Raw genomic sequence first — 26,452 nt, 5'->3', positions numbered from 1 at the left:
ATGCCTCAGCCCAAGTTTATTTTTGCAGCTTATATACTCTGGGCCTCCAAAAGTAACAGAACTGTCTGTAATCTAGTAGTTACAATGAAGGTAATACACAAGGGCTTGTTTTTTGGCCAGCTCCACACTTCCTGACCTTGTCTGGTTCTGTGTTCTCAAAGTAGCAAGTTTTGCCTTGCTGGGAGCACAAACCACTCAAGGAAGTCAAAGGTTCAACATTTCACAAAACAACACCTGCTAGCACTTCAGCACGGTTTCCCACAGAGTTTTTCCTGCCTGCTCACGTTAGCATTTCTGGGCTTCTCTGGCACCTAATACAGAATATAGGAAATAGAAACCCCTGAGAAGTCACCACATTTTGTTCCTCAGATCCCACGGGTCCCAAGGTGCCTTTTCTCCACATTTCAAAACTTTCTTATATTTGTTTTATAGATAAAGTCCAATGTTTTAAATATCTGTACTTAGCAGGAGAAATAGGAAAAAGTGTGTATTTTATCTTGACCTAGAATAGGAAATCTGTAGACATATTTTTATCCTTTGATTTCTGGGGGACTCAGCGAGCCCTTGCAACCTCAGAAACTCATGTCCTTCAGTTCTGGGAAATTGTCTTGATTTATTTCATTCATTATTTCCTCATTTTTCTCTTTCATTTTGGAATTCCTATTACTTAGATGCTGAATTTCCTGAACTGTTCCTCTATTTTGTTGCTTTCTCTTCCCTGGTTGTTCATTTTTATAGCATATGTGCAAAAAACTTAACATAGCAAGCCTGAGAATATTATCCTTAAAATGGCCTGTTGTAAGGTTAGCCCTTGGTATCTGGGAACTTGTATTTCAAGAGGGTTCCCATCATTCCCTGGTAAGAGTGGCTCATTGCCTAAACTGTTTATACAAACAATATGGTTTATGCTGAACACCTGTTTTCCTTTGGGGAATCTAAAATTTTGATATATTTTAGGCACAGGGAGCCTACATAACCAGGACCAATAGAAACCCTGGGCACTAAGATCCAATAAGCATCCTCCCAGGACAACATGTCACCCAAGTTGTCACAATATGTTGTGGAGGATCTAAGCATATCCTGGGACTCTACAGGAAGGGGACATTGGAAACTCATGCCTGCTTTCCTCTGTACTTTTCCTCACGTGCATTTTCCTTTTGCTGATTTTTCTTGGTCTCCTCTTGTTGTAATAAAGTATAGTGATAAGTATGACTATATGCAAAGCCTCCTAGAGAATCACTGGATTTAAGGGTGATTTGGGGGCCTCTGAAACAGCATATCTCTGCGTCATGGATTACTGCCATCATTTGTGTAGTCTGTCCTTCCTCGAGTTGATTTTTCTGTTTGTTTTGCCTCTATCTTCCATGTCACAAGTTCTCTTCACGTGTCTCTTAATCCGTGGGCTCAGTGCTCATAGTTAGGAGCAGGGATCTAAAAGGCAAGTTCAGGATGCATAGGAGGCTTGTCAGTTCTGAGCTTTATTATGGGGCGATCCAGGTGGGCTGCTGGTAGGGAAACCCAAGGTCAGTATCTATAGGTCTTTCTCAATTGCCTGCCTGGAGGGTGGGTCTGGTACCCAAGTGAAGGAAAAGCCCTGGGGGTCTGCATTGACTTGTCAGGGAGCATTTGGCCACCTAATTCATCTGCTTTATGTACAGACCAGATGCCCCCAATTGTGCCCCATTCCAGAGACCCTCCGGTTTTTTAATATTTTAAAGCAAAATCCAAAGGGGTACAAGTATCCTATAGTAAAATCAACTATTTTCTTTTGGTGTACAGTTATATCAATTTTAAATCATGTATAGATCAGTGTTTTTAGCACTATAATTAGAATACAAAACAGTTATGTCACTCCAAAACTCCTTTGCACTAGGCCTTTGTGACCACATTTCCCACCAACCTATACCCCCAGCAAACACTGATGTGCTCTCCATCACTATGGTTTTACATTTTGAAGAATGTCGTGTAAATGGGTTACACACTACCATCACACAGTACTAACCACTGTTTCAGCGTGTAACATATGTACAGCCTCTTTCACTCAGCATAGTGCCTTGAGATTCTTCCAAACAGTTGCATCTATCAAGAACTCATTCCTTTATTGCAAGGGTACCCCATAGTTTTCCTATGCACTCACCCACTGAGGACGTTTGGGTTGCCTTTAGTTTTTGCAGTTATGAATAGACCTGCTATAAACATCTCTGTGTGTATTTTTCTTTGAACATAAGTTTTCAGTTATTTAGGATAAATGCCCACAAATGAGATTGCAGGACTATATAGGTGTATGTTTGACTCCATGAGAACATGCCAAACCATTTCCCAGAGTGGCTGTGTCATTTTGCATTTTTACCAGCAGTGCGTGAGGGTTCAAGTTGCTCATTCTCTCCAGGACTCAGTATAGTCAGTATTTTATTTTTAATTTTAGCTGTTCTAATAAGTATGTGGTGTTATTTCATCATGGTTTTAATTTGCATTTCCCTGATAGATAATGATGTGAAACATCCCTTCATGTGCTTATTTGTTATTTTATACCTTCTTTGGTGAAGTGTCTGTTCAAAATTTTGCCCAATTTTCAGTTGGGTTGTTTGTTTACTTATTGCTGAGTTTGGGAAATTTTTAAAAATATATTCTGGATATAAGTGTTGTGTTGGATATATTATTTACGAATATTTTCTCCCAGTCTGTAGTTTACCTTTCATTCTCTTAACAATGTCTATTGCAGATCAAAAGTTTTTAATTTTGATAAAGTCCAAATTACACTGTTCATTTCTTTTATGGATTGTGTATTTGTCTCATCAAAGAACTCTTCCTAACCCCAGGTCACAAAGATTTTCTTCCTTGTTTTCTTCTATATGTTTATAGTTTTACATTTTATATTTAGATCTATGATCATTTTTTAAATTTATTTTTATTAGTTTCAGGTATACAAAACAATGCAATAGTTAGACATTTACATCCTTCACAAAGTAATAATCCCCCCAATTTAGTACCCCTCTAACATCATAGAAGAGGTCTGACAATTAAGTTCACAAATTCATCCTAGAAAAAGTGTTACATACTTCATTGCTGAATATCACTATTGTCACCTTCGAAGTACTCCCCTTGGGAAGCTATGCACTGATGCCAGCGCCTAGTCCACCCTTCAAAGCAATTTTGGAACTCTTTTTCTGGAATGGCCATCAGAGCTGTCATCGTATTACCCTTGATGTCCTGAATGTGATCAAAATATTTTCCTTTCAATATTTCCTTTATCTTTAGGTAAAGAAAGAAGTCATTGGAAGCCAGATCAGGTTAGTAGGAAGGGTGTTCCAATACTGTTATTTGTTTAGTGGCTAAAAACTCACTCACAGACAGTGCTGTGTGATCTGGTGCATTGTCGTGATGCAAGAGCCATGAATTGTTGGCGAAAAGTTCAGGTCATTTTCATCTAACTTTTTCATGCAGCCTTTTCAGCACTTCCAAATAGTAAACTTGGTTAACTGTTTGTCCAGTTGGTACAAATTCATAATGAATAATCCCTCTAATATCAAAAAAGGTTAGCAACATCACTGCAACAAGTTTGCAAAATTGTCAGACCTTGTATAGCTGTTACAATACCCTTGACTATCTACCCTATACTGTACTCTACATCCTGTGGCGAGGTATATATATATATATATGTTTGCATGTATGTATATGTGTGTGTATATACATATATATATATACACACACACACATACACACATATACGTATATAAGGTATGACAATTAAGTTCATGAACTTGCCATTGTGCGCCTGTATTGGCAGCACTGTACAAACAGCTCGGTAAGGTTTCATCATCTTGGTATATCACTGTCTCACAGCTGTATTTGTGTTGACATGTGGCGGTGTCTTACTGAATGGCATTCATTATTGCTGTGTGTTTTTGTGCTGTTGCGAGAATGTCTGAGCTTGAATTAGAGCAGTGAACAAACATTACATTTCTTGTTAAACTTGGAAGTGGAATCAGGGACATGTTAGTCCAAGTTTATGGGGATAATGCCATCAAGAAAATGGGAGTGTACAAATGGATTAAACGTTTTTCGAGAATGAGTCACTGATGAAAAGAGATCAGGGCAGCCAGTACCGAGCTGATGAAAACATTACAAAAATTCATTGAATTGTGCTTCAAAATCATCGGCTGACTGTGAGAAACATAGCACACCAAGTAAACATTAGAGAAACAGTTAGGGAAATCTTAACTGAAACTCTTGGCATGAGAAAGGTGTGTGCAAACATGGCCCTGAAGGAGCTCACCGATGAACAAAAGCAAAGGAGTGTGTTGAAGTTTGCCAAGACCTTTTGGAGAGGCAAGATGATGTTTGGGCCGTGTTATCCCCAGTGATGAAACGTGGGTGTACCAATACCACCCTGAAACAAAGTGTCATAGTGCACATTGGAAGTCAACCAATTCTCCACGACCAAAAAAGTTCATCAGTCCAAATGAGAGTCAAAACGATGTAGCTTACCTTTTTTGATATTAGAGAGATTATTCATTATGAATTTGTATCAACTGGACAAACAGTTAACCAAGTTTACTATTTGGAAGTGCTGAAAAGGCTGTGTGAAAAAGTTAGATGAAAAATGACCTGAACTTTTCACCAACGACAACGCACCAGCTCACAGGCACTGTCTTGTGAGGGAGTTTTTAGCCACTAAACAAATAACTGTATTGGAACACCCTCCCCACTCACCTTATCTGGTCCCCAGTGACTTCTTTCTTTACCCAGAGATAAAGGAAATATTGAAAGGAAGACATTTTGATGACATTCAGGACATCAAGGGTAATATGATGACAACTCTGCTGGCCATTCCAGAAAAAGAGTTCCAAAATTGCTTTGAAGAGTGGACTAGGCGCTGGCGTTGGTGCATAGCTTCTCAAGGTGAGTACTTCGAAGGTGACCATAATGATATTCAGCAATGAGGTATGTAGCACTTTTTCTGGAATGAGTTCACAAACTTGTGTGTGTGCGTGCGCGTGTGCATGCGAATTTGTGTATTTGACATTCATTATTATTCTGCTTCAGCTTCTGATGTACATCATATTGGCCAGGCATCTACACAGTCTATGAAGTGATCCCCCTGAATAAGTCCAGTGCCCATCTGGCTCCCTACAACATTATTGATTATATTCCCCATACTGTATTTCATATCTCTGTGACTATATTGTGACTACTAATTTGTACTTTCTAATCCCTTCACCTTCTCTCCCATTACCTATGATCAATTTTTATATAATGTTAGAGGTTTAGGTTGAGGTTCATTTTATTTTTATCTGTTTAATTGTTCCAACATCATTTGCTGAAAAGACTTTTTTTCATTGAATTTCCTTTGTACCTCCAACAAATTCATTTGCTGTACTTGTGTAAGTCTTATTTCTGGGTTTTGGGTTCTGATCCATTAATCTATATGTCCACCCTTCCAGCAATACTACACTGTTTAGATTATGGTAGCTTTGTATTAAGTCTTAAAAAAATGTGTGGAGCGATTCATGCAACTTTATTCTTTTTCAGAATGATTCCAGTTTCTTTGGTCTTCCATATAAATTTTAGAATCAGTTTGTATCTCCAAAAATGTTCTGGGATTTTGATTGGTTTTACATTAAATCCACAGATCAGTTTGGGGAGAATTGACATCTTTACTGTGTTGAATCTGAATGCAGTCCTTGAATTCAGTATCTCTATTTATTTAGGTTTTCTTTTCTTTCTTTCGTCAGTATTTTGAAGCTTTCATTTAGGACCCTTCATTTTCAGTTTGATTAGAGAACAATCTAATAGACTTCTTTGAAGTAGTGGGGGAGGGCACTTATGGATCGGATTGCTTCTCAAGGGACTTGCACCCAGTTTTCCTTACTACATATAGCCTTTCCCTGTGACCCCAGCTCCAGAGATACAGGTTTACTTCATTATCCAAAAGTACAGCATCCCATGAAACCTTTCATAAGCCAAAATGGTAGAAAGCAAAGAAGCAATTACCGTAGGACACACTTTGCTAATGGATGCATCAAATAAATAGAGATAAAGCAGAATGTCAGAGAGTTCACTGCTATGGTGGCTTGATGCCGAGAAACTGAGTGTAGTTCCTGGGGAAAGAGCTGGTAAGGCTACTCTTGCTGCTCAGGGTGCACGCTGCCTCTGTAACGGCTCCCTGAAAAATAAACGCTGAATGCTATTTTCACCTTTTGCCTTTTTTGATAAAAGTGAAAATCTTCTTCAGATATCTTTTGGTTAGCAAAAACAGGTACTTCTGTACATCTTTCATAAAAGTGAAGTGGCATACAGCGAACTTTCAAAAAAATGGGGATACCTGTACTGGGTTCTACCACTTCCTGAACACTTTGAGGGTTTTGCAGAGCAAATCTGGTTTGTTTTCAACTTTTACATTTCATGCTTGGAATTTGGCTTTCTCAACTGTGCTGAGTCTGTTAGCACTCACCCATTGTTGCTCTAACATTCATGTTGTCTTCAGTCCTCTTCTCCTTGTCCTTACATGATATGTCTTTTTTCTTTTTTTAATTCCCATTAGTTTAGGTGGAGTTAAGGCCAGGAATGAAATTAGATGTTTGTGCTCAATCTGCCACTTAACACATCATGACCTGATTTTTAGCTTATATCCTCACTTGACTAGGAGTCACTCCTAGACAAGTTTCACCATGTCAGCATCTCCAGTGCCCATCCCAGGGCCTGGCACAGAACAGAAGCTAAGTGAACATAAGTCAAATGTGAGAACAAATGAACAGGTAATTAGCCTAGTGCCAGTGTAATAACAGTACCCAAAAGAGGGAAAAGAAGCACTGCCTGCAGTACTCTCTAGTGTAAGACACTGTGTCAGATACTCTCTCAGTCCAGTTAGTAATATTGTAGATACTGCTGCCTTCATTTTACAGATGAGGAAACTGATGCTTACAACATTAAGTGACTGGCCTGAGATCACACAACTCGTTAGTAGCAGAGTTGAGATATTCATAGCCTGTGCCTTTCCCCTTTGGAGTAGGTAGCCAAGGGGACCCTGATGAAGATAGTAATGTCAATGTCCTTTGCAGCTGGCTCCTTCCTGTCGCGGACTGGAAGCATGGCTTCCAGAGCCTAACTGCTCTGGCTGTGTTTGGAGTGGAGGGTTCTGTGGCAGCCCCTCCTCATCTGGATGAGGACATGATTTTAGCACTTAGACCAGTGAATACCCTTCTCCTTTGTATAAGTTCAATCAGCAAAAGAGGTTGTGGATATCTCAGGCCTGCAAGACGTAGAGCTAGGGATGGATCGTTTGGTGTCTACTCAAAGACAGCCTCTCGTTTGAATGCCACTTCTGTCCAGGTAGCTAGATGGGCAACCAAGGTGTTGCCAGTGTTTTCACAAGTCATCATACCAGCCAGGCAGCTTTATCTCTACCCTATTTGATAGAGAAGCACATGGAAGCACAGAGAGGGCCAAGATTTGCCCAAAGACATGGTTTGTAAATGGTGGAGTCTGAATTCATAATAACGGAGGAAAACAAGAAAGGTCTTCTCTGTGGTCAAGACATTTATGAAGAAAAAGCACTACCAGATGTTAGCAGCATGGCACCATGAGAGGACCTCCACATCACTCCCATTGAAGTTACAACAATTTCAACAACTATAATTCAACAAAGGATTCCTTGCTCAACACATAAACACGGCTGAGGGATCCATGCTTTGAAACATCTGAAGGTTGACAGATTGGATTGATCATGGGAGATGGGATTGGGGAAGGACAGAGACAGGAGTCACAGATGCAATCTGGCACTCACCATGTCACCATGTGATAGCAGTGAAGGGTTAGGGGTGCAGACCCCACTGAGCAGACCAGACCAGCAGTGCAGAAGCGACAATGACGCCTGGGTTGCCAGTGCACATTGAGACTGATCTCAGAGGCATGGGCAGGGAAATGGTGCAAAGGGTGGCAGCATTCTACAAACTGCTGTCACCAGAAAAAACCACAGATATGGGAACCCACCTCCATTCTGTGGCGTACCTAGTAGTCAAATGCTCATGTGGCAGATTGCAAAAGAGCAGCAACAACTTTCCAATCTAAGTGATCTGAACACACTGCAGCTGAACCCACTGGAAAGAACAAAGCTGCAGATGTGTGAACCTGTGCCCCCGATCCCCCCTCTCTCACCCATCACAGTGGTCCAGGAAGGCAGTGCCAAGAACAGACAGGCCAGGAGACCCATAGCCCACCACATCCCGCCATGGGGTTGATGCCCTGAGACCAAGGCAAGTGGGTCTTAAAGAGGTCACCCACATCACAAGGAGTATGAGGAATTTTCCACAGCCAAGGCAACACTGCCCCAAAAGTAAGAAGCCCCAGTACAAGTAAAAGAAAACAAAAACTTGTGCATCAGCACCACCTACTGGAAAACAAAAGAAAGACATTTACTTATCAACCTGCTAAACAGCTAAGTCAAATACTCCAAAAAAATAAAAATAAAAAAAATTATTTTTCATTCCCACAAATGCCCAGGCAGAGAAATAATCCATCAAACTATGAATAATCAACAAAAGAGTTCAGAAAGAAAATGAAAATTTTCCAGAAAATAAAGACACGGAAGACTGATTTAAGTGACAGAAAATTCAAGATTGCAGTTATGAAAAAATTCATTAAGATACAAGAAAATTCAGAAAAGAAGTTAAATGACATCAAAATAAAATGAATTAACAAAAGGAGAACTTTACCAAAGAAATTCAAACTATAAAAAAGAACCAAACAGAAATTCTGAAGAGGCAAACACTGTTAAAACAAAACATCTGGTGGAAGAATTACTTGAAGGTGTGTGCTAATTGCCAGCAGGGGAAGAGGCAGGACAGCGAAGTGGAAACGCGCACTCTCCCCTCCACGGCGGAGCCGCTGCCCCGCAGCGCCCGCAACTCCAGGGATGCTCAGGTCCCACGGCGGAACGGAGAACACAAGAGCCAGGAGAACAGCTAAGAGACTTGTGGAAGGTTTGCTTATGGGTACGTTAGTTGGGCGAGCGGGGGAGGAGAGAGGGGCGTGAACTGGAGACACTCACTCCCCTGGTGGAGACGCGCACTCCCCCAGTAAAGTCGCGGCCCGGCAGCGCGCCGACAACAATGGCAGCATGGCAGCACCCGCAGCTCCAGAGACACACGGGAGTCCAGGGCGGAACGGAGAGCACAGAAGCCAGGAGAACAGCTAAGAGACTCGTGGAAGGTTTGCTTAGGTGTGCGCTAATTGGGCCAGCGGGGGAGAGAGGAGGGTGAGAGGAAACACGCCGCTTTCACCCCCCTCCACGGTAGAGCCATGGCCCTGCAGTGTGCTGTTGTGCGGGAGCCCAGGTCAGAACAGAGAACACAAAAGCCAGGAGGTGGGCTCTTTCCCTGCGTCCCACGGCTGATCTCCTGTCGGGGCGGGCAGCTGGTGGGCCCTAGGGCAGACAAAGAACATAGACTCCATACCTGGGCCCCTCCCCCCCTTCCAATCCTACCCCCACCCTTTCAGAGACTTAAACTGACCCCTGAACTGAGGAGTAGTGTCAGATTACAGAGGAGACTCAGTTCTCAGGCTCTGGGAAGATTGGCAGCCAGCTCTGACCCACGGAAGAGGCTGGGAGGAGTGGGATTTTCACTGGACGAGGAGAGAGGAGACTCCTCCACCCCCAGCCACCACCTTTTCGGGCCTGCGGGAGGAGTGTGACACGGCTGGCCTGGGAGAGAGAAGACTCCTCCATCCCCAGCCCCTACCCTTTCTGGCCTGCCTAGGGCGGGGCAAGTGCAACGGTGGAGGCACTCCCTGAGATCAGCAGTAGGCGGCAGAGGCAGCTTCTGGCTTTCAGCAGCTCAAAAATCTCCTGCCCGCCGCGCCCCCCCCTATGGACGAAGTGTCCTAAGTCTAAGGAGTACTGGACACAGGGCTGGGGGTGCTACTCTCAGCGTGTATATGTGCAGGCAAGGGCAGAAACTGCACTGACTCTCTAAAAACTGTCATCCAGACCCCTCAGCCCCTGGCATTTAAATCTACAGTCCAAAATTCACTCTGGGCACCAGGTGACCTGCGCTGCCTGCGCAATAGGCAGGGGACTCTTTGGCACAGCGGAGGACAACCTGGAGATTACTTGGTGGGCTTAAGCCAAGACTGGGGCTACTTCATGTTTTGCTTTGCTTTGTTTCTTTTTTCTTTTTCTTTTTCTTTTTGTTTTGTTTGTTTTTGTTTATTTTTTGTTTGTTTCTTTTGTTTTGCTTTGTTTTGTCTTTATTTCTTTGATATCTTTGCCTGTGTTGAGTGGGGGTTGTCGGTTGTTTTCACATGTGAATGTATTGATTTTTTTTCTTTGTTGTTGTTGTGTTTGGTGGTTTGCTTTATTCTGAAACTGCCCTACCAGCGCCCAGCTTAACAGACACAAGATTCAACATATCCAGAAGCCAACTCCAGACCAAACCAGAGTACTACCGGGTTTGACCTACAAGTCACACACCCAGAGGGAATTCTCTGCAGGCACAAGAGCCCATAGAGGCCAAACCTCATAAAGTGGTCAACCCTCACTCAGCAGAACACCCTGCGGTGGGCAGAGCCAAATCTCACAACTAGTCAGCCTAGGAGTTAAACCCACCTACTCACAAGCAAAGAGCAATTAAAGTTCTTCTTGAACAGGACAATATACACAACACAAGAGTCACCTTTGGAGCACACGCAGAGGAGAAGAACGAAGTAGTTCAAGTCAAATATAAAGGACACATACTACATAAGATAACCCAGCAAGAACTAAGAACTCTAGGGGATCTACCTAACACATCAAAGCAAACACAGAGAGATAGTCAGAATGGGGAAACAAACATGTCCCAAGTAAAAGAACAGAAGAAACCTCCACAACTGGAACCAAATGAAGCAGAGGTAACCAACCAATCAGAGACAGAGTTCAGAACACTGATGATAAGAATGTTTAAGGAGCTTAGAGTCGACATAAAGAAGGATGTAGAAATCATAAAGAACAAACAGTTAGAACTAAAGAACACAATTACCGAAATTAAGAACTCACTTGAAGGAATTACCAGCAGGTTAGATGAAGCAGAGGATCGAATCAGCGACTTAGAAGACAAGTTAGCAGAGATCACCCAAACAGAACAACAGAAAGAAAAAAGAATAAAAAAACAATGAAGATGGTTTAAGAGACCTCTGGGATAACATCAATCGCAACAACATGCGCATCATAGGAATACCAGAAGGTGAAGAGGGGAAGCAAGGGATTGAGAATATATTTGAAGTAATAATGTCCGAAAACTTCCCTAACCTGATGAAGGAAACCAACATACAAGCCCAGGAAGTGCAGAGAGTTCCAACCAGGATAAACCCAAACAGGTCCACAGCAAGACACATTATAGTTAAAATGGCAAAGGTTAAAGACAAAGAGAGAATCCTAAAAGCAGCAAGAGAAAGACAGAGGGTTACATACAAGGGAACTTCCATAAGACTATCAAATGGCTTTTCTACAGAAACATTGAAGTCCAGGCAGGAGATACTCAAAGTGATGGAACACAAAGGCCTACAACCTAGATTGCTTTATCCAGCAAGGCTATCATTTAAAGTTGATGGAGAGATAAAGAACTACCAGGAAAGAATAAACTGAAGGTATTTATTAGCACCAAGCCAGCATTGCAAGAACTTCTGTAAATAGAAGAAAGACAAAAACAATCTAACTACTAATTTTAAAAATATAACTATGTAGCTATCAATAATCACTTTAAATGTAAACGGATTAAATGCTCCAATCAAGAGACATAGGGTGGCTGAGTGGATAAGGAAGCAAGACCCTTGTATATGCTGTATACAAGAGACTCACCTCAGATCAAAAGACACACACAGGCTGAAAGTGAAGGGTTGGAGTAAGATATTTCATGCAAATGGAAGTGAGAAAAAAGCTGGAGTTGCAATACTTATATCTGACAAAATAGACTTTAAAATGAAGAGCATATTAAAAGACAAAGATGGGCACTATATAATAATAAAGGGATCAATCCGACAAGAGGACATAACCCTAGTAAACATCTATGCACCTAACATAGGAGCACCTAAATATATAAAACAGGTACTGATGGACATAAAGACAGAGATCAACAGCAACACTATCATAGTAGGGGACTTCAACACACCTCTGACAACAAGGGACAGGTCCTCCAGACAGAAAATCAATATGGAAACAACAGCCTTAAATGATACTTTGGACCACTTGGATTTAATTGATATTTTCAGAGCATTTCACCCCAATGTTGCAGAATACACGTTCTTCTCAAGTGCACATGGAACATTTTCCAAGATAGATCATATGTTAGGACACAAAACAAGTCTTGATAAATTTAAGAAAATTGAAATCATACCAATTGTCTTCTCTGACATAGTGCTATGAAATTAGAAATGAACTACAGGGAAAAAACTGGAAGACACACCAAGTCATGGAGGCTGAACAACTTATTACTAAATAATGAATGGGTCAAGCAGGAGATCAAGGAAGAAATCAAAAGATATCTCGAGACAAATGAGAATGAGAACACGACGACCCAAAATCTATGAGATACCTTAAAAGCAGTCCTAAGAGGGAAATTCATAGCATTGCGGTCCTACCTAAAGAAACAAGAAACATTACTAATTGACAGTTTATCTTCACACTTAAGGGATCTGGAAAAAGAACAGCGAAATAAGCCCAAAGGGAGCACAAGGAAGGAGATAATAAAGATCAGAGCGGAAATAAATGAAATAGAAACCTGACAAACAATACAAAAGATCAATGAATCTAAGAGTTGGTTCTTAGAGAAGATAAATAGAATTGACAAACCTTTAGCCAGACTCATTAAAAAAAGGAGAGGACCCAAATTAATAAAATCAGAAATGAAAGAGAAATGACAACAGACACTGCAGAAATACAAAAAATTTTAAGAAACTACTATGAGCAACTATATGCCAACAAATTTGACAATCTGGAAGAAATGGACAATTTTCTAGAGGCGTACAACCTTCCAAGGCTAACTCCAGATGCATAATTTTAGCTTTTATGTTTAGGTCTATGATTCATTAGAATTAATTGTATTTTTGACCGTAAAAATGGTATATTTCTCTATCTAGATTTTCTTTAATTTCTGTCTGCATTATTTGATAGTTATCAGTATATAGATCTCATACATCTTCCACTTAATTTCCCCTTAGGTATTTTAGGTTTTGTGCTGTTGTAGGTGATGTTTAAATTTTTTCATTTTTAAATTATTTGTTGCTAGTAAATAGAATTCCAATAGATTTGATTTTGATAATGAAAAATATTTTAAGACCTAACAAATGTATTTGTTTTATGTATCTGATCACTCTAATACCTTATGCCTTTGTGCATCTGATTTTGCTAGTAGTACTTTTCCCCTTAGGTGTTTTGTGATTTTTACTGTGCTCTCACCCTCAATCGAACTTTCTCTGTGGGAATTCTTTGAGGCCTAGGTTGAAAGTGGATTTTTTTCTGAAATGTCTCTTAATTACTTCTTCCAGGTACCTGGGAGTGCTAGCAACCCAGGAGTGTTTAAAAATAAATTTTCGGCATCAGTGTAAATTTGATGCTGAATTTGGAATCTGAATTTGGACCACAAACTTGTGTAACAGTTAACTTAAAACATGCAAGATTTCTGGTTTTCTGCCTCAACACAGCTCTGCCCTCCTTTTCATTTCATTTTCCATGCCCTCTTAAGCCCTAAACCTCTGAGTCTTCTTCCTCTTGTCACAGTTTTCTACTTGGATACTTAATATGCTAAAGGTGAGCCTGTGCCAACTGCCCCCCAAAATGTATATCTAGAAAATATGGTTTACTTCTGTCCACATTTTCTTTGCCTAGCCTTCGGGATGAGAGCTAGAAATATAGATATGAAAAAGACATATGGCCTGTCTTCGTGGCACTCACTGTTTGGGAGGAAGAAATAGTGAATAATACTTATTGAGCCCTTTTCTTGTGCCAGCCACCATTTGGGTGCTTTCAGATATGTCACCCAGGCCTGGGTTGGAATGACCTTGCAGAGCAGCCTCTCTCCTCAGTATTTTGTGGATGAGGAAACGCAAGGGCTACAGGTGTTATTTGAGCCTCCTCTACTGGGAGCCTTCCTTTAGAGGGGAGATAGAGTGACTGCCACTGCAGCCCAGTGCCCTGATATCTCTTTGCTCTCTCCTAGAGGCTCTGCACTCCTGTGTACTGCAAGTACCAGTTCCATAAGACTCCGGTTCACCAGACTGAAGGGAAGCCTCATGGAAGCCATGTCTCCTTTCAGGACATTAATGTCATCTTCCTTGGGGCAATTCACCCCAGTGACCTGAGGGAATACCTGGAGGGCCCTCCCATGGTGGTGGAAGTTCATGACCGGGACCGCAAGTCAGAGGATTATTCCCAGAAGCCCACCCTGTTTGGGGAAGACCCTCTGGATTCATACCTCAACTTCCAGGCCCTCATCTCTCTCAAAACGACAGAGAACAACCCCTTTGAATCCCAAAACAAGACGTGGGACCCTTATGGGGTCGCTCAGGTCAGTTTTTCTGATCTCCTGCTCGGCCACAAGTACTTGAACCTAGTTGTCCCCATCCACAGTTGTGAGCCCAAACCCATTCAACATGGCCAGGTCAGCAGGAGCAAGAAGGTTGTAGGGTTTCAGGTCCCTGCCAATGGCCTCCATCATGGCCCAATGCCCACGGGCAACTACCTAGATGCCAACTCCCTGCTCAAGCTGCGAGTGGACATTGCAGTGCCACTGCAAACCAGGGCAGAAGCCTCTGATCCAGGCCTCACAAGGACCCAGTTTGGCTGCATCATTTTTGTATTTGACTCCAGGGAGATCTTCCTCCTATACAGTCTGCTACAGGATATCACCATGATCAATGCCAAGGCCCTTGATCTGGACTCCTACCCTATCAAGAACATCCAACAGATCCTATCAGCCTTTAAAATGCGGGTGAAAATCCAGGAAAGGCAGGACCTGGATGTTCTCACTGGCTTCCACCTGCTGGATGGGAAGATCCACCTCCTCATTCTGGAAGGCTTGGCTGACCAAGGTTTGAAGCAGCTGTGGGAGAGCCACCAAAGCCGGTAAGTGGTTTATTTTGCATTTCATGTAAAAGTGATTGCACTGAGCAGAGAGATCTTTAAAGCCAAGCTGAGGTTCACTTTCTTAATCTGTCAAAGGAATATGTTGATTTCATTTCCTCTTGGGATTCAGTATAAGGCTCATTATAGGGCTCAGTAATTAGACTTCATAACAGGAAGAATTGATTGCCTTCAGTTGAAGGGAATATTTTAGGATATATAGAAGAAAAGGTAGTTGAGGACAATGAGTCCTGCCTTCAGACTTCTGAGGAGCCTACTTGGTTAACAGTGGGCAGACTGTTCTGTATGGCCCTAAGGTGGACATCACAAGGAGATAGATTTCAAACTTCCCAGCTATTACATATCTGATTCTTTTTAATCTAGAGGGTCTGTCTGGGCTACAGAAAATTCCCCTTCCCTTGAGGCCTTCAGGAGCACTCAGTAGGGACTTTGTAGAGGCAATTAAAGTGTTTGATTCTGGATTGAAGCAATGGCCCCTCATGGTTCTTCTATTCTTTAGTTTTGGCGACATGATTGTTCTCTTTCTTTCATGATCCACAGGTATCCTAGTTTGGATAAATAGGACCTCCCTCCTTTAGTCTGCAGGCCTCCTGACTGTCCTCAATTCTGCCTGATGCCCCAGGACCCAGATGTTAACAGCAGGGAGTCTGGAACTTGAGTCTATCCTCCCAGAAGGAGAGCGCAGCCCTGTGGGGGCCTGTCTTGATGTGCTGATGGGCCGAAAGGCATTGGAAAGAAGCTGGCCTTATGGCTGGTTATCTGCCCAAGAGAACTGAAAACGTGTACCCAAAAACGTGTAGATGAATGTTCATAGCAGCATTATTTATAGTAGTAAAAAAGTTGAAACAACCCAAGTGTCCACCAACCAATGAACAAAATGTGATATATCCATACAATGCAATAAAATGCAGTCCTAAAAAAGGAATGAAGTACTTATACACATACTTCAACATAGATGAACCTTGAAAACTTGCTAAATAAAAGAAGCCAGACGTAAAAGACCACATACTCGTATTATATGATTCCATTTATGTGAATTGTCTCAAATAGTCAAATCCATAGAGACAGAATTAGATCAGTGATTGCCAAGGTCTTAGGGGAAGCATGAGAGAGAAGTGAGGAGTGACTGCTAATGGGTACAGTTTTTTTCTTGGGTGATGAAAATGTTCTAGAATTAGAATTTTTATGGTTGTACAACATTGTGAGCCACTGAAATGTACACTTTAAAAGAGTGAAGTTTATGATGTAAAGAAATTCGCCTTGCAAAAGAGAAGTCTGGCTTTTGCCCTTCTCTTCTGAGAGGTAATCAGTATTATACCTTATAGGAGAGTCTTTGTTTAGGTTTGGGGCTGACCACACCAAATATTATGGTGGGAGCAGTCTCACCTGACAGTCATAGGATGAAGGTTGGCTGTGCCAGAAAGACCAATAGTATGATTTAGGGTGGGAGCTTGGGTCATGCAGTATATATTGACCTGGAAACTGAAATTGTCATATGGGCAATCAAACAATTAATCAGTCACGCCTCTGTAACGGAGCCCAATAAAAACATGGAACACGAAGGCTCGAGGGATCTACTCTGCATATTGCCACTCATCAGTCATAATGGCAACACATCCTAACTCCATGATGAAAAGCCAATGGGACCTTTGTTTGGAATCATCCTGGACTCTGCCCTATCTATCTCTTCCTTTGGCTGATTTTTTTATTAGTTTCAGATGTACAAAACAATGTAATAGTCAGACATTTACACCCCTCACAAAGTGATAACCCCCCAAGTCTACTACTCCTCTGACATCTTATATAGCTGTTATAATTCCATTGACTCTATTCCCTATGCTGTACTCTACATCCTGTGACCATATATGTATATATACACATACACACACACACACACACACACACACACACACACACACACACACACACACACATATATATAAAATTACAGCTGACATTCATTATTGTTCAGCTTCAGCTTCAGGTGTACAGTGCAGTGGTGAGGCATCTACATCATCCCTGAGGTGGTCTCCCTAATAAGATAAGTGCCCATCTGACACCCTACAAAATCTTTACAACATTATTGATTATATTCCCCAAACTGTCTTTTGTATCCCTATAGCAATCTTGTGGTTACAAGTTTGTGCTTTCTAATCCCTTCAGTTTCTCCCTCATCCCCAGTCCTCTCCCATTTAGCAACCTTCAGTTTTTCTCTATATCTCTGACTTTCTGATTAGTTTGTGTATGTATTCTATTCTTTAGATTCTATTCTATTCTATTAGATACCACATATAAGTGAGATCATATGTTGTCTTTCTCTGTCTGACTTACTTTGCTTAGCATGTTTCTAGGTCCATTCATATCTTTGCAAATCGTAAGATTTCCTTCTTTCTGGCTACGTAATACTCCATTGTATAAATGTACCACAGTTTCTTTCTTTTTTTTTTCTCTTTTTTTAATTTAATTTAATTTTATTTATTTTATTTCTTTTAAATTTTATTTTATTTTATTTTTTTATTTATTAGTTTCAGGTGTACAAGACAAGGTAATACTTAGACGTTCATCATTTATATCCCTCACACTGTGAACCCCCCTCCCCCCATCCACTATCCCTCCGACCTCACACTGAACCATCACATTATATATATAAAATTATAGTTGGCATTCATTAATGTTTAGCTTCTGGTGTACAATGCCATGATCAGGTATCCACAGTATCCCTGAGGTGGTCTCCCAAATAGGACGCATGTCCATCGGATACCCAACAAAATCTTTACAACATTATTGAATACCTTCCCCAAATTAATTTTCAAAAAAACCCTGAGGCCATCTTGTGGTTACCAGCTGCTTCCTAATCCCTTCACCTTTCCCCTTATCCCCAACCCGCCCCCCCACACCCATCTAACAACTCTCGGTTTTTTCTTTGTGTCTCCAAAACTGTTTCTGATTAGTTCATTCACATAGTCTTTTCTTTAGATTCCATATATAAGTGAGATCATATGGTACTTGTCTTTCTCTTTCTGACTTATTTCACTTAACATAATGTTCTCTAGATCCATCCATGTTGCTGCAAATGATAAGATTTCTTTCTTCTTTATGGCTGTGTAATACTCCATTGTATAAATGTACCACAGCTTCTTAATCCAGTCATTTACCGATGGGCATTTCGGTTGTTTCCATATCTTGGCTATTGTGTAAAGTGCTGCAATAAACATAGGAGTGCATACAGATTTTTGAATTGGAGTTTTGGATTTCTCCGGGTAGATGCCTAGGAGTGGAATTACTGGATCATAGGGTAGTTCCATTTTCAGATTCCTGAGATACCTCCATACTGTTTTCCATAGTGGCTGCACTAATCTGCAATCCCACCAACAGTGCACTAGCGTTCCCTTTTCTCCACATCCACGCCAGCATTTGTTGTTTGTTGATTTATTGATGATAGCCATTTTGACTGCAGTGAGGTGGTATCTCATTGTGGTTTTTTTTTGCATTTCTCTGATGGTTAGTGAGGTTGAGCATTTCTTCATATGTCTTCTTGCCTTCTGTATGTCCTTTTTAGAAAAATGTCTCCTCAAGTCCTCTGCCCATTTTTTAATTGGGTTGTTTGTTTTTTTGGAGTTGAGTTGAGTAAGTTTTTTATAGATTTGTGATATTAATCCCTTATCAGATACATCATTGGCAAATATCTTTTCCCATAAAGTAGGATCCCTTTTTGTTTTATTGATGGTTTCCTTTGCTGTGAAAAAACTTTTTAGTTTGATGTAATCCCACATGTTTATTTTTTCTCTTACTTCCCTCGCGCGAGGGGATATATCAGTGAAAATCTTACTCCGGGTAATGTCCATGAAGTTTCTTCCTATATTTTCTTCTAGATATTTTATGGTTTCAGATCTTACATTTAAGTCTTTAAGCCATTTTGAATTTATTTTTGTATATGGTGTAAGGAGGTGGTCCAGCTTCATTTTCTTGCATGGGTCTATCCAGGTTTCCCAACACCACTTATTGAACAGGCTATCTTTACCCCATCATACATTCTTGCTTCCATTGTCATAGATTAGATGGCCATATAGACATGCATTTACTTCTGGACTCTCTATTCTGTTCCATTGATCTATGTGTCTATTTTTATGCCAGTACCATGCTGTTTTGATTACTGTAGCCTTGTAGTATAGTTTGAAGTCAGGTATCGTTATACCTCCCACCTTTTTCTTATTTCTCAAGATTGCTGAGGCTATCCGGGGTCTTCTATAGTCCCATATAAATTTTAGGATTCTATGTTCTATTTCTGTGAAAAACGTCGTTGGTAGTTTGATAGGAATTGCGTTGAATATATATATTGCCTTAGGCAGTATGGACATTTTAACTATATTAATTCTTCCTATCCATGAACATGGAATGTGTTTCCATCTATTTATGTCTTCTTTCATTTCTTTCTTCAGTGTCATATAATTTTCTGAGTACAGATCTTTTACGTCTTTGGTTAGATTTATTCCCAGATATTTTATAGTCTTTGGAGCAATTGTAAATGGAATTGTTTTTTTAATTTCTGCTTCTGATATTTTATAATTGGTGTATACAAATGCAACTGTTTTCTGAATATTAATTTTATATCCTGCTACATTACTAAATTCATCTATCAGCTCTAATAGTTTCTTGGTGGAGTCTTTAGCGTTCTCTCTATATAATATCATATCATCTGCATATAATGATAATTTTACTTCCTCCTATCAATTTGGATGCCTTTTATTTCTTTCTCTTGTCTGATTGCTGTGGCTAGAACTTCCAGCATTTTGTTGAATAGAAGTGGAGAAAGTGGGCAACCTTGTCTTGTTCCTGATCTCAGGGGGAATGGTTTTAGCTTTTCCCCATTGAGTATGATGTTAGCTGTGGGTTTGTCATATATGGCCTTTATTATGTTAAGATGTGATCCCTCTATTCCCACTTTCTTAAGGGTTTTTATCATAAAAGGTTGCTGTATTTTATCAAATGCTTTCTCTGCATCTATTGATATGATCATGTGATTTTTATTTTTCATTTTGCTAATGTGGTGTATCACATTAATTGATTTGTGGATGTTGAACCACCCTTGCATACCAGGGATGAATCCCTTGATCATGGTGAATGATCTCTTTAATGTATTGCTGAATTCTGTTCGCTAATATTTTGTTGAGGATTTTTGCATCTATGTTCATTAGAGGTATCGGCCTGTAGTTTTCGTTTTTCGTGGTGTCTTTGTCTGATTTTTGGATCAGGGTGATAGTGGCTTCTTAAAAAGTGTTTGGGAGTCTTCCCTCCTTCTGGATTTTTTGGAAGAGCTTGAGGAGAATAGGTGATAATTGTTTTTTGAACGTTTTGAAAAATTCACCTGTAAAGCCATCTGGTCCAGGGCTTTTGTTTGTTAGGAGATTGTTGATTACTGATTCAATTTCCCTGATGCTAATCAATCTATTTAGTTTCTCTGTTTCTTCTTGAGTTAGCCTTGCAAAGTTGTACGCCTCTAGAAAATTGTCCATTTCTTCCAGATTGTCAAATTTGTTGGCATATAGTTGCTCATAGTAGTTTCTTACATTTTTTGTATTTCTGCGGTGTCTGTTGTCACTTCTCCTCTTTCATTTCTGATTTTATTAACTTGGGTCCTCTCTCTCCTTTTTTAAATGAGTCTGGCTAAAGGTTTGTCAATTTTGTTTATCTTCTCTAAGAAGCAACTCTTGGATTCATTGATCTTTTGTATTGTTTTTCTGGTTTCTTTTCATTTATTTCTGCTCTGATCTTTATTATCTCCTTCCTTGTTCTCCCTTTGGGCTTATTTTGCTGTTCTTTTTCCAGATCCCGTAGGTGTGAGGAGAAACTGTCAATTAGTGATGTTTCTTGTTTCTTTTTTCTTTAGGTAGGCCTGCAGTGCTATGAATTTCCCTCTTAGGACTGCTTTCACGGCATCCCATAGATTTTGGGTCGTCGTGTTCTCATTCTCATTTGTCTTGAGACATCTTTTGATTTCTTTCTTGATCTCCTGCTTGACCCATTCATTATTTTGTAATAAGTTGTTCAACCTCCATTAATTGGTGTGTCTTCCAGTTTTTTTCCTGTAGTTCATTTCTAATTTCATAGCACTGTGATCAGAGAAGACAACTGGTATGATTTCAATTTTCTTAAATTTATCAAGACTTGTTTTGTGGCCTAACATATGATCTATCTTGGAAAATGTTCCATGTGCGCTTGAGAAGAACGTGTATTCTGTAGCATTGGGGTGAAATGCTCTGAAAATATCAATTAAATCCAAGTGGTCCAATGTATCATTTAGGGCTGTTGTTTCCATATTGATTTTCTGTCTGGAGGGCCTGTCCTTTGTTGTTAGAGGTGTGTTGAAGTCCCCTACTATGATAGTGTTACTGTTGATCTCGGTCTTTATGTCAGTCAGTACATGTTTTATATATTTAGGCGCTCCTATGTTAGTTGCATGGATGTTTATTAGGGTTATGTCCTCTTGTCGGATTGATCCCTTTATTATTATATAGTGCCCTTCTTTGTCTTTTAATATGCTCTTCATTTTAAAGTCTATTTTGTCAGATATAAGTGTTGCAACTCCAGCTTTTTTCTCGCTTCCATTTGCATGAAATATCTTACTCCAACCCTTCACTTTCAGCCTGTGTGTGTCTTTTGATCTGAGGTGAGTCTCTTGTATACAGCATATACAAGGGTCTTGCTTCCTTATCCACTCGGCCGCCCTATGTCTCTTGATTGGAGCATTTAATCTGCTTACATTTGAAGTGATTATTGATAGGTACATAGTTATTGCCATTTTTAAAATTTTAGTTAGATTGTTTTCATCTTTTCTCTATTTACAGAAGTCCTTTTAGTATTTCTTGCAATGCTGCCTTGGTGCTAATAAATTCCTTCAGTTTATTCTTTTCTGGGAAGCTCTTTATCTCTCCATCAACTTTAAATGATAGCCGTGCTGGATAAAGCAATCTAGGTTGTAGGCCTTTGTGTTCCATCACTTTGAGTATCTCCTGTCACTCCCTCCTGGACTTCAATGTTTCTGTAGAAAAACCATTTGATAGTCTTATGGAAGTTCCCTTGTATGTAACCCTCTGTCTTTCTCTTGCTGCTTTTAGGATTCTCTCTTTATCTTTAAGCTTTGCCATTTTAACTATAATGTGTCTTGGTGTGGATCTGTTTGGGTTTATCCTGGTTGGAACTCTCTGCGCTTCCTGGGCTTGTATGTTGGTTTCCTTCATCAGGTTAGGGAAGTTTTTGGACATTATTACTTCAAATATATTCTCAATCCCTTTCTTCGTTTCTTCACCTTCTGGTATTCTAATGATGCGCATGTTGTTGCGCTTGATGTTATCCCAGAGGTCTCTTACACCATCTTCATTGTTTTTTATTTTTTCTTTCTGTTGTTCTGTTTGGGTGATCTCTGCTAACTTGTCTTCTAAGTCGCTGATTCGATCCTCTGCTTCATCTAACCTGCTGGTCATTCCTTCAAGAGAGTTCTTAATTTTGGTAATTGTGTTCTTTATTTCTAACTGGTTGTTCTTTATGATTTCTACATATTCTTTATGTCGTCTCTAAGCTCCTTAAACATTCTTATCACCAGTGTTCTGAACTCTGTCTCTGATCGGTTGGTTACCTCTGCTTCATTTGGTTCCAGTTGTGGAGGTTTCTTCTGTTCTTTTATTTGGGACATGTTTCTTTGTCTCCCCATTCTGGCTGACTCTCTGTATTTGCTTCAGTGTATTAGGTAGATCCCCTAGAGTTCTTAGTTTTTGCCGGGTTATCTTATGTAATATGTGTCCTTTATCTCGTTCTTCTCCTCTGTGTGTGCTCCAAAGGTGACTCTTGTGTTGTATATATTGTCCTGTTCAAGAAGAACTTTAATTGCTCTTTGCTTGTGAGTAGGTGGGTTTAACTCCTAGGCTGACTAGTTGTGAGACTTGGATCTGCCCACCGCAGAGTGTTCTGCTGGGTGTGGGTTGACCACTTGAATGAGGTTTGGCCTCTATTGGCTCTTGTGTCTGCAGAGAATTCCCTCTGGGTGTGTGACTTGTAGGTCAAACCCAGTGGTACTCTGGTTTGGTCTGTAGTTGGCTTCTGGATGTGGTGAGTCTTGTGCCTCTTAAGCTGGGCCCTGGTAAGGCAGTTTCAGAACAAAGCAAGTCACCAAGCACAACAACAACTACAACAACAACAAAGGAAAGAAAAACCCAAGTACATTCACATGGAAAAACGACCGACAACCCCTACTCAACACAGGCAAATATATCAAAGAAATAAAGACAAAACAAAGCAAAACAAAACAAACAAACAAACAATAAAAACCAAACAGAAACAAAACAAAACAAAACAAAAAGAAAAAGGAAAAGAAGAAAAGAAAGAGAAAAAGAAAAAAGAAAAAAAAAGAGAAAAGAAAAAAAAAAGAAAAAACAAAGCAAAGCAAAAGAAGAAGCAGCACCAGTCTTGGCTTAAGCCAAACAAGTAATCTCCAGGTTGTCCTCTGCTGTGCCAAAGAGTCCCCTGCCTATTGCGCAGGCAGCGCCGGTCACCTGGTGCCCAGAGTGAATTTGGGACTGTAGATTTAAATGCCAGGGGCTGAGGGGTCTGGATGACAGTTTTTAGAGAGTCAGTGCTGTTTCTGCCCTTGCCTGCACAAATGCACGCTGAGAGTAGCACCCCCAGCCCTGTGTCCATTATTCCTTAGACTTAGGACACTTTGTCCGTGTATGGGGGGAGGGCGGCTAGGAGATTTTTGAGCTGCTGAAAGCCAGAAGCTGCCTCTGCCACTTCTCCCTGCCGATCTCCCGGAGTGCCTCCGCAGTTGCCCTTGTCCCGCCCCAGGCCAGCCAGAAAGGATGGGGGCTGGGGATGGAGGGGTCTTCTCTCTCCCAGGCCAGCTGAGTCACACTCCTCCTGCAGGCCCGAAAAGGTGGTGGCTGGGGGTGGAGGAGTCTCCTCTCTCCTCGTCCAGCGAAAATTCCACTCCTCCCAACCTCGTCAGTGGGTCAGAGCTGACTGTCAATCTTCTCAGAGCCTGAGCACTGAGTCTCCCCTGTAATCTGACACTACTCCTCAGTTCAGGGGTCAGTTTAAGTCTCTGGAAGGGTGGGGGTAGGATTGGAAGAGCGGGGGTAGGGGCCCAGGTATGGAGTCTATGTTCTTTGTCTGCCCTAGAGACCACTAACTGCCCGCCTCAGAGGGCGAGATCATCTGTGGGAGGCAGGGAAAGAGCCCACCTCCTGGCTTTTGTGTTCTCTGTTCCGCCCTGGGCTCCTGCGCAGCAGCTGCAGGGTCGTTGCTCTACCTTGGGGAGAGGGGCGCAGGGCGCGTTTCCTCTCGCCTTCCTCTCTCCTCCCCCGCTGGCCCACTTAGTGCACCCCTAAGCAAACCTTCCACGAGTCTCTTAGTTGTTCTCCTGGCCCTTGTGTTCTCCGCTCCAGGAGTTGATTTATTGATGATAGCCATTTTGACAGGGGTGAGGTGGTATCTCATTGTAGTTTTTATTTCCATTTCTCTAATGATTAGTGAGGTTGAGCATTTTTTCGTATGTCTGTTTGCCATCTGTATGTCCATTTTAGAAAAATGTCTCTTCATGTCCTCTGCCCATTTTTTAATTGGGTTGTTTGTTTTTTTGGAGTTCAACTGAGTGAGTTATTCATAAATTTGGGATATGAACCCTTTATCGGAGGTATCATTGGGAAATATATTTGTTCTCCCATTCAGTAGGATCCCTTTTTGTTTTATTGATGGTTTCCTTTGCTGTGGAAAAGCTTTTTAGTTTGATGTAATACCTCATGTTTATTTTTTCTCTTACTTCCCTTGCCCGTGGGGATATGTCAGTAAAAATCTTAACTCCGGGTAATGTATGTAAAGTTTCTTCCTATATTTTCTTCTAGGAATTTTATGGTTTCAGATCGTACAGTTAAGTCTTTAATCCATTATGTATTTATTCTAGTATATGGTGTGAGGAAGTGGTCCAGCTTCATTTTTTTGCATGTGTCTATCCAGGTTTCTCAGCACCATTTATTGAAGACTGTCTTTACCCCACCATAAATTCTTGCTTTCATTGTCATAGATTAAATGATCATATAGGTATGGATTTATTTCTAGGCTCTCTATTCTGTTCCATTGATCTATGTGCCTGCATTTATGCCAGTACCATGCTGTTTTGATTACTATAGCCTTGTACTATGATTTGATGTCAGGTATCGTAATACCTCTCACTTTGTTTTATTTCTCAAGATTGCTGTGGCTATTCAGGGTCTTTCATGGTTTCATATAAATTTTAGGATTGTATTTTTATTTTTGTGAAAAAAATGCCCTTGGTAGTTTTTAGGAATTGCATTGAATGTATACATTGCCTTAGGCAGTATGGACATTTTAACTATATTAATCCTTCCTATATATGAGCATGGTATATGTTTTCATTTATTTGTATCTTCTTTAATTTCTCTCTTCAGTGTCTTATAATTTTCTCAGTACAAGTCTTTTACTTCTTTGGTTAAATTTATTCCTAAGTATTTTATAGTTTATGAAACAATTGTTAATGGATCTGTTTTCTTAATTTCTCCTCCTGATTGTTTGTTATTAGTGTATACAATTGCAACTGATTTCTGAATGTTAATTTTGTATCCTACTACATTACTAAATTTATTTTTCACTTCTAATAATTTTTTGGTGGAGTATTTGGGATTTTACATATATAGTATTTTGTCATCTGCATATAATGACAGTTTTACTTCTTTCTTTCCAATTTGGATGACTTTTTATTTCTTTTTCTTGTCCGATTGCTGTGGCTAGAACTTCCAGAACTATGTTGAATAAAAGTGGTGAAAGTGGGCAACCTTGTCTTGTGCCTGATCTTAAGGGGAATGGTTTCGCTTTTCCCCATTGAATATGATGTTACCTGTGTGTATCTCATATATGGGTTTTATTATGTGGAGATATGGTCCTTCTATTCCCACTTTCTTGAGTTTTTATCATAAATGGCTGCTGGATTTTGTCAAATGCTTTTTCTGCATCTATTGATATGACCATATTATTTTTATTTTTCATTTTGTTAATGTGTATCACATAAATTGATTTGCAGATATTGAACCAACCTTGTATACCAGGAATGAATCCCACTTGATCATAATGTATGATCTTTTTAATGTATTGCTGAAATCTGTTCGCTAATATTTTGTTGAGGATTTTTGCATCTATATTCATTAGAAATATTAGCCTGTCGTTTTCTTTTTTTGGAATGTCTTTGTCTGATTTGGGGATAAAGGTGATAGTGGCCCTGTAAAAAGAGTTTGGGAGCCTTCCCTCCTTCTGGATTTTTTGGAAGAGTTTGAGTAG

The 26,452-nt window shown here is 40.4% G+C and overlaps 1 protein-coding gene across 3 annotated transcripts in view; it reads left to right on the top strand.

The window, feature by feature from the left end:
• Positions 1–26,452, top strand: part of CFAP92 (cilia and flagella associated protein 92 (putative)) — a 138,079-nt gene that overhangs the window by 57,452 nt on the left and 54,175 nt on the right. For all 3 annotated transcript variants that reach the window (XM_081051101.1, XM_081051100.1, XM_081051099.1), the window contains one exon: positions 14,190–15,094. In XM_081051101.1, the coding sequence (XP_080907227.1) occupies positions 14,190–15,094 (905 nt within the window). The remainder of the gene's footprint in view (positions 1–14,189; positions 15,095–26,452) is intronic.

The sequence above is a fragment of the Rhinolophus hipposideros genome (genome assembly GCF_964194185.1).
Source record: "Rhinolophus hipposideros genome assembly, chromosome: 1".
Classification (NCBI taxonomy): domain Eukaryota; kingdom Metazoa; phylum Chordata; class Mammalia; order Chiroptera; family Rhinolophidae; genus Rhinolophus; species Rhinolophus hipposideros.
Note: the sequence above shows the minus strand (reverse complement) of the source record. Positions and strands in the feature narration are given on the sequence as shown.